This window comes from Xiphophorus hellerii, chromosome 4 (genome assembly GCF_003331165.1).
Source record: "Xiphophorus hellerii strain 12219 chromosome 4, Xiphophorus_hellerii-4.1, whole genome shotgun sequence".
Lineage (NCBI taxonomy): Eukaryota > Metazoa > Chordata > Actinopteri > Cyprinodontiformes > Poeciliidae > Xiphophorus > Xiphophorus hellerii.
This window is the reverse complement of record NC_045675.1, coordinates 16,216,901-16,225,952: the sequence shown is the minus strand read 5'-3', so window position 1 is coordinate 16,225,952 and position 9,052 is coordinate 16,216,901. Positions and strand designations below refer to the sequence as shown.

Genomic DNA, 9,052 nt, shown 5'->3' with positions numbered 1-9,052 from the left:
CTATTTTGAGATCCCTATTTTTTCTGAGTTAACTCGTTTTCTTTCTTTTACAGGTGAGAAAATACCTCAAACACAATCAAATCAAAATAAATTACAATTGTTCAAATCATACTCAAAGATATAACATATAGAAACCAAAGTATATCACTTTAAATTCGAGTACAACCCGAATATGAAATCAGCTATTCAGTTCGATGAAAAAATCTTAGTTGACTCGATCCAAACAAAAAATAATAATTCAATAAATTATCAGTTCTGTTCAGTTCGGTTCAGTTCGTCCTGGCAGCGAATTACCACACGCAGGAGAGTCCTTCCTTAATGTGATGGAGAAGGTGAATTGAATGTCTGGGTCTGGCTCGCCATCCTGAATCCCGTCCGTGAATCCCGTCCATGAATGTGCACGCCGCACACGGTAGACAAATCCTGACTCCGACCGAGCTTCCAACCAAGCAAAAAAACTGACCTGTATGACAGGTCGCAAACACAATAAAACTCTTTTTAAATCTTCAATTTATACAAATAAATTCTTCTTGAACTCAATATGTTAATCGGTTAACAATTTATAACGGCTATCAACGGCTATTGTAACGGCTGTTTTTACAGCAAAATACAGTGAAAGTGCGAAAAAATAAACATAAAACTCACCAAAACCGATTTAGTTTAGCGCTCATAAAATTCCCGTCAGTTCCCGACCGGATAGATTATGGTTTTCAAATATAATGTTAACTTTTGTTGTTAACTAATCACTGCGCTTTCCTCTGATTCCTCCTCTGTTCTCTCCCTCCGGGCTGTGTGCTGCGTCACTACGGCGCTGCGTCTGTAACGCTAGTTCCTTAAAGGGGCAGTGACGTTATTTTCTGTCTACAGGTATTTAATCAACTATTTATATCAGATTTTAATGTGGGTTACATCCTCCCCTCTTTACCTAATGCACGTCCCTGTGCATTTTTAAAATTACACTGCCATAACTCTAGGGGTTTTTGGAAAGCTAGGTTTTTCAAGGGAGTCTGTAAACACATCACTCAAGGTGTGAAATAAAGACTGAACTACTGTCACCAACGGATTTCCTAGCTCAGGATAAGTCAGTCTCTTAATCGGTTTTCTGTCTCTAACAGGTCTTCCTGAACAGTCTCTTTCGGTCTGATGGTTCACTTGACTCAGATCACTTGTGTTTTCTTTGCTCGCCTGACCAGGTTCAGTAGAAGGATGGACGTTATCCACATCTTTCTCAGGTAGGTTTCTAATTTCCTGTTCAGCGATTGAGTTTCTCTCCTCAGGGGTAATTGAGTCATCTTTTCCAAAATCAGGTAAGTTTAGGTCATAAGTTTCTACTGGAGCGTCCTCGGGGAAAGCTTTGGCTACGTCTGAAGGATCTTGCACAACAGCAGGCAAGTCAGGTTCGGGTTCAATCCTTTCAGGCAAGTATTCCATAGGTTCGGAAGTTGAGACGAAACCTAGTGTTTCTACTGTTAGGTTTCTTTGATAATGATATTCCTCAGAATCAGATTGGGATTCATTCCCATCAGCTCCATTTGATGTGTCATTTTCAGAATGTTGTCGAGTTTTTGGGCCCCTTACTGCCTTTGGTGGGTTAGTTTCGCTTTCAACAGGAGTCACAGGAAGAAAACCACATGGCAACAGGAGGTCACGATGAAGAGTTCTTTGTGGACCATCTCTTGTCTCGGGCTTCACAACATACACTGGGACGTCTCCGGACTGTCTCAGGACAACATACACGTCGGATTCCCACTTGTCAGCTAACTTGTGTTTGCCTCTGAGTCGGACATTTCGAACCAAGACTCTGTCGCCTTCTTTCAAGCTGGAGTCAACAACATACTTATCAAACCTTGCCTTGTTGCGATTGGCTGTCTTTTTGGCATTCTCAGTTGCTACTCTGTAACTGTCTTCAAGTTGAGATTTCAGGTTGCGGACATATTGCGAGTGAGAGCCTGGTTGATGATTGACTGGTAGACCAAAAGCTAGGTCAACTGGCAATCTTGGCTGACGCCCAAACATTAACTCGTAAGGGGTAAAGCCGGTTGTCTCGTTCTTAGTACAGTTATAAGCGTGTACTAACGGCTTAACATACTCCCGCCAGTGACTCTTCTTCTGGTTTTCAAGGGTTCCCAACATGTTGAGCAGGGTCCTGTTGAAGCGTTCAACAGGGTTCCCTCTCGGATGATAAGGTGTGGTTCTTATCTTTTGAGTGCCAATGAGCTCACACAGTTCTTTTATTGTTCGGGACTCAAAGTCGGGACCTTGGTCACTGTGGAGTTTTTCAGGAATGCCATAATGGACGAAAAAGTGGTCCCACAGGGTCTTGGCCACTGTCCTGGCTTTCTGATTCGGGGTGGGGACTGCCACTGCATATTTCGTAAAATGGTCGGTAATGACCAAGATGTCTTTTGTGTTACTTGAGTCTGGCTCCACACTGAGAAAATCCATGCACACGAGTTCGAGTGGTCTTGTGGCCACAATGTTGATGAGTGGTGCAGCTTTCTCGGGCATGGTCTTACGTCGTATGCAACGGTTGCAGGTTCTGACTTTATCTTCTACCTCAGTTGACATTTTAGGCCAATAGAATCGCTTCCGGACAAGATCTAGCGTGCGCTCTGTGCCCATATGGCCCATGTCGTCATGGAGGCTCTTGAGGACTACGGATCTCAGGGCTTCAGGGAGTACAAGCTGGTAGTGAGTCTGAGCACCCTCTTGTCGCCTGCGATACAAAACACCATTTGAGACTTCCAGTTTGTTCCACTCCCTCAATAAGAGACCAAGCTCAGGAAGTTCTTTCCTCAAGGAGGGTGGGGGTTTCTCTCCGGACTCCACCTGCCTGAGGACTTCACCAATGCAGGGATCAGCATTTTGTTTGTCTCTTAGTTCAGCTGGTGCCAACGGGGGAATGACAGGTAGGCCACCAAGCTGATCCTCCTCTTCAAAGCTTTGAGGGAGAGCCTTTGGATGGTGGGCAAGTGACACGACCAAGGTGGTGCTGGGTGATGTTTCCCCAGGGTGACTGTTGATTACTTCATGGACCAAATGCTTCTCACAAATGGCTTTGATGGTGCTTTCATTCAGGTGTGCATAATCAGCCTCTGACAGGTGTCTTTTTGTGAATTGTTGTATTCTCTCCAACTCTTTTTGTGATGATGTGTCATCAGGTACTCTGCCATGAGGACGTCTGGACAGTCCGTCCGCGTCCTGATTCTGCTTACCGGCTCTGTACTGTAGCTGGAAATCGAATGTCGACAGAGCGGCCAACCATCTGTAGCTCGTGGCGTCGAGCTTAGCTGAGGTAAGAATATATGTTAATGGATTGCTATCTGTGACAGCAAGGAATGTGTTTCCATACAGGTAATCCTGGAATTTCTCTGTTACTGCCCACTTAAGGGCAAGAAATTCTAATTTATGAGCAGGATACCTGGACTCACACTTCGACAGACCTCGGCTCGCATAAGCAATGATGCGCTGCTGTCCCTGTTGCTCCTGGTAGAGAGCAGCACCGAGGCCCGAGGTGCTTGCATCTGTATGTAAAATGTAGGAGAGCTTGGGGTCAGCAAACCCGAGGATGGGTGCGGTTGTCAGCTTTTCGATTATGGTGTCGAACGCTGTTTGGCAAGCTGGTGTCCATCTGTCACCAAAGACGTCCTTTGGATTGAAATACTTCTCAGGGTTCACTGTAGTTTTAGCATGCTTTCTTAGCGGTGGATAGCCAGCAGTGAGCCCGTTGAGTGGCTTCACGATCTTTGAGTAGTCTTTAATGAACCGGCGGTAGTAACCGCAGAAACCCAGGAAGGTTCTTAGCTCCTTCAAGTTGTTTGGTTTTGGCCAGGTTTTTAATGCTGCTATTTTATCAGGGTCGGTCTCAAGGCCATTTTCAGACACAATGTGGCCGAGGTACTTTACAGAAGTTTGGAAGAACTTGCATTTCTCTGGTGACAGTTTCAAGCCAAACTCTTTCAATCGGTTGAGCACACGCATCAACCTTTCCTCGTGCTCCTCCAATGTAGAGGAGAAGATGATTAGGTCATCCAGGAAGACTAGGGCTTGCTTCAAATTCAACTCTCCCATGCAACGCTCCATAAGTCTCTGGAACGTGCTAGGGGCGTTGGTTATCCCCTGAGGCATTCTGTTGAATTCGAAGAATCCTAGAGGACAGACGAATGCGGTTTTGTGTTTGTCTGCTTCCTCCATCTCTATTTGATAGAAGCCTGATTTGAGATCGAGCACCGAGAACCACCTGGACCCGGTCAATGCTGAGAAGGACTCTTCCAGATTAGGTAAGGCGTATGAATCCTTTACTGTTTGTGTGTTCAATTTTCTGTAATCTATGCAAAGTCTGACATCGCCGTTCTTTTTCCGAACAACTACGATCGGCGAGGAGAAAGGTGACTCTGATTCACGGATGACTTCTGCATCGAGGAGTTGCTGGAGATGGGTACGCACAGCCTCTATATCCTGCGGATGTATAGGTCTTGGCCTATGTTTGAACGGCGTCTCATCACTGAGAGTTATATGGTGTTTGATTTTGTCAGTGCGCCCAAAGTCAAGCTCGTGCACTGCAAACACCTCTGGCATGGAACTCAATTTCTTTGTTATCCTCTCTTTCCACTCGTTGGGTACAGGGGAATCAGTAAAGTCAAAATTGAGGCTTGGTTTTTGGTCAGGTTTTATTGGAGAGTCTGAATTAGGGGTCTTGACAGGTTGAACACTCTTGACAGCATGTATCTCTGCTATCACGGTTTTTGAGGACAGGGTGATGTCATGCTGTGACTCGTTTTTAAGCATGACTGGTATGCAGCGTGATAGCTTTGGTGATAGACTTACCAGGCTATCTGTCACCAGGATGCCACCAGGTAGGGACGATGACTTTGGTGACTCTACCATCACCCACCTTCCAACTTCAGATGTTCTGCAGCTCACTGATCCTTGAATTACTTTGGTCTGTCCAGCTGGAATGGTCTTGAGGTCTCTACTATTAAGCCTCACCTCTCCCAGGCTGGAACCAACAGACTGTTTTTTCCGGATTTCAAGGGTCTTTAAGACTACTTTGTAGCCATAGGGAAGAGATTCGAAGTTCTGAGGTGAAATCTCCTCATACTTTTCATAGAGAATATCCAAAGTATTTGTGCCTATAAGCACTGATGATAACGTGGAGCGCATGTCAGGTACAACTAATACTAGCGTAGGTACCTCGATGTCGACTCCAAGCAAGCTCTTTGGGAATCTGATGGTGGCCTCAACATAGCCAAGATAAGGGACGCTTTGACCGTTGGCTCCTTCCACTTCAAGCAGGTCGTTCAAGGAATTGAGAGGCAAGTGAGACAAGTTCTCTAGATAGAAGGAGTTGGGGATCGTTGTTACTTGGGAGCCTGAATCCAACAAGCAACTACAGTCTTTGTCAGCTATGGTCACTTGTGCGGTGCACTTGGCTCCAATCAGCCCTTTTGGCAAGGTCACTGACTGTCTCTGTGTGTGAGAGTACACATGGGCTCTGTGCAGCTTCTTTTTGGGACACTTTTCCTGTGTTCCAGTCCCTGTTTGTCCCACAACCGGAACTGGGTCTAGTTTAAAGGATCAGGCTTTGAAGTGCCATGTTGACTGTCCCATGCTAACTGCTTTTCTTTTAGCTGCTTGTTCTTCCTAGCCACAAGAGATGGGTTCGGCTCACTTTCACACTGGGGCTTAATGTGCCCATCCTCTCCACATCTAAAGCAATACCAGGGCCTTGGTCTATTGCTTGTGGTGTTGTTTGCATTTCGGCTGTGGGGTTGCAGCCTTTGAGATGTATGAGTGATAGCTGGGGAATGTGTGTTAACTGTTTGGGGAGCTAGTGGTCTGACAGCTGATTTAGCTTTTCTACTGTCTTTCTGTGCGATACGTGTGAGCTGGGACTGTAGATCAGTTATTTGTTTCTTTAAGTCTTGTATTTCAGACCTGTGATCAGGAGCTGGCTGAGATGAGCTGCAGCCTTCTTCACTCTGCACATAAACACCTTGATAATGAGAAGACACTTTTGGCTTTGAAACATTGAAGTGCTGTTTCATGCGTAAAGCTTTGGAAGAACGTTTATCTTCTGCTGTGCGGAGTAACAGGAGAAGTTCAGCAAAGGTGGGTGGCTTCTGCTTCTTTTGTTCTAGCTGTAGTTCAGCTATCAAGATGTTATCCCAGCAGCCTCTGACAAATTGTCTGAGAAGGTGCCGGTTAAGGTCGTTTGCAGTTACGCCTCCCCTTCTGAGGGTGGTACTCAACATCACCTGCAGCCGTTGTAGATAAGCTGAAGGTTTTTCGCCATTATCCTGCATTGTGTTGAGATACTTTGCAAAGAGGTCATCTCCATCCTCGACTGTGCCGAAAGCAGAGTCCAAGATCTCCAAGTATGCATCAAGAGGAGAATCAGGTGTCAGGTGCCTCACAATATCAAGGGCGGGTGATAAGAGACTTTCGAGAAGTTTTCGTGACTTGTAAAGATCAGACTGTGTTGTATCTTTAAGAAGAAGTTCCACATTGGAGCGCCATGTCTCATAATCCACTTCACTGTTGGGACGTGGGAAACGCCCAGAGAAGGGTCTGAGTCTCAAGGAAGTGTGCACTTGCAGAGCAGAGTCTTCATTTCTCACTATGTGCTCAACAATTACTTTTTGTATGTCAGGTGGATTGACATAGGAAAGTTTAAGAGCAGGCTGTGTCTTTTCTTTAGATGGTGTCGTTGGTGGAGACCAACGATGTTGAACATGCTGCTGCAGGGCTATACTGGGAAGGGGGGCTACCTGTACAGCATTTTCAGGGGCATGTTGCTCTGGGGTATCAGGTGAGTTCTGCTCTGCATCTTCATCTTGGGACTCTGAGTGATCTTGATCGAGAGTCTCACCGATGAGGGAGAGCTCTTCTCTGAGGACAGCTGCAAAGTCTTTACCAGTCTGTTTTGCAATGTCCTTTAACTCTGAAAGGTAAGTCTGTGTAGCTGTCTTGCTAGCTACAGGTGTGTAAACATTAGCTAGGGCCCTAATGTGGTAGGTGACATCATTCTTAGTTTTACTGTTAAGCCCATATGGCAATGAAGGTAAAAGAGATTGCATAGCTGCGCCATACACATACTCTACGATAACCTGTTTGGGTGAATCTGGTTCAGTGAGATCTACTGGGATTACTCTTTGAATGGAACCATATTGTCCCAAGAAGTCGCTTAGTTCGTCATCAGTTTCTGTATTGGTCATGCCGCTAACTATGACAGAGTTAGGGATTTTTACATTACTGGTTTGAACGATATCCATGTTTTTAACACTAATAATGCTATACGGTCTCTGGTTTCTAGTTTAAATGCTTTAAGCCACTCCTGGCTGGCTCGCCAAGTTTGTAGCACCGGTATCAAACCGCTAACTGCGCCACTGGACCAGTTCTAGGCTCTAAGGAGTGGGGAGCAAGAATGACAACACCAGAGACCGCTGCTTTAAGTGAAACAAGCCGGCAATTTACTGAATATAAAACACACAAATAAGATACCATAACTAATTAAGTAAATTAATAAATAAATATATTGCAGGTTCTTAATAAGGAAGCAAATAAAAATGAAAAGGGAAAAAAAAGAAATAAATAAAGAGTATATCACCTTTTCTTTTCACTCTTTAGTTCACCTAGTTCATTTTAATAAGACTAATCTAATTTAATTAGACTGATCTTTGTTCTCCTATGTTATTTTAGACAGTCTAATTTGAATTAGTTAGACCAGTCTCTTTTATTTCCTATGTTGTATCTATTTTGAGATCCCTATTTTTTCTGAGTTAACTCGTTTTCTTTCTTTTACAGGTGAGAAAATACCTCAAACACAATCAAATCAAAATAAATTACAATTGTTCAAATCATACTCAAAGATATAACATATAGAAACCAAAGTATATCACTTTAAATTCGAGTACAACCCGAATATGAAATCAGCTATTCAGTTCGATGAAAAAATCTTAGTTGACTCGATCCAAACAAAAAATAATAATTCAATAAATTATCAGTTCTGTTCAGTTCGGTTCAGTTCGTCCTGGCAGCGAATTACCACACGCAGGAGAGTCCTTCCTTAATGTGATGGAGAAGGTGAATTGAATGTCTGGGTCTGGCTCGCCATCCTGAATCCCGTCCGTGAATCCCGTCCATGAATGTGCACGCCGCACACGGTAGACAAATCCTGACTCCGACCGAGCTTCCAACCAAGCAAAAAAACTGACCTGTATGACAGGTCGCAAACACAATAAAACTCTTTTTAAATCTTCAATTTATACAAATAAATTCTTCTTGAACTCAATATGTTAATCGGTTAACAATTTATAACGGCTATCAACGGCTATTGTAACGGCTGTTTTTACAGCAATTTTACAGCAAAATACAGTGAAAGTGCGAAAAAATAAACATAAAACTCACCAAAACCGATTTAGTTTAGCGCTCATAAAATTCCCGTCAGTTCCCGACCGGATAGATTATGGTTTTCAAATATAATGTTAACTTTTGTTGTTAACTAATCACTGCGCTTTCCTCTGATTCCTCCTCTGTTCTCTCCCTCCGGGCTGTGTGCTGCGTCACTACGGCGCTGCGTCTGTAACGCTAGTTCCTTAAAGGGGCAGTGACGTTATTTTCTGTCTACAGGTATTTAATCAACTATTTATATCAGATTTTAATGTGGGTTACATAGCCACTCACTCATTCTTTGGTTACCTAGCAACTCACTCGCTCTTTGGTTACTTAGCAACTCACTCGCTCTTTGGTTACCTAGCAACTCATTCATTCTTTGGTTACCTAGCAACTCACTCGCTCTTTGGTTACCTAGCAACTCACTCATTCTTTGGTTACCTAGCGCCAACCTGTTGAGTAGCTGCTTGCGCATCAGTTTAAAGTTTCACCACCTAAAAACAACAGCGTGGAGTAAAAACTGTGGCTAACAGGCCAACAGCGAAAGGTTGAGATTTTATAGATTTAAATGAATCAAATGAAGTACTTGACAGGTGTTTATTTAAAAAAATAGCAAAAATGTTGTCAGTTTAGAGCATTAAAGCATGATTTAGGTCAC

General features: G+C 43.8%; 1 protein-coding gene across 1 annotated transcript; it reads right to left on the bottom strand.

The window, feature by feature from the left end:
- Positions 1 to 5,542: 5,542 nt before the first annotated feature.
- LOC116719196 (uncharacterized) lies at positions 5,543 to 7,294 on the bottom strand. Its single transcript, XM_032561642.1, has 2 exons — positions 6,830 to 7,294; positions 5,543 to 6,793 (listed from the first exon to the last, which is right to left on the bottom strand). Exons 1-2 carry the CDS (start codon positions 7,272 to 7,274, stop codon positions 5,565 to 5,567), a joined length of 1,674 nt encoding a protein of 557 aa, XP_032417533.1. The 5' UTR covers positions 7,275 to 7,294; the 3' UTR covers positions 5,543 to 5,564.
- Positions 7,295 to 9,052: the final 1,758 nt, after the last annotated feature.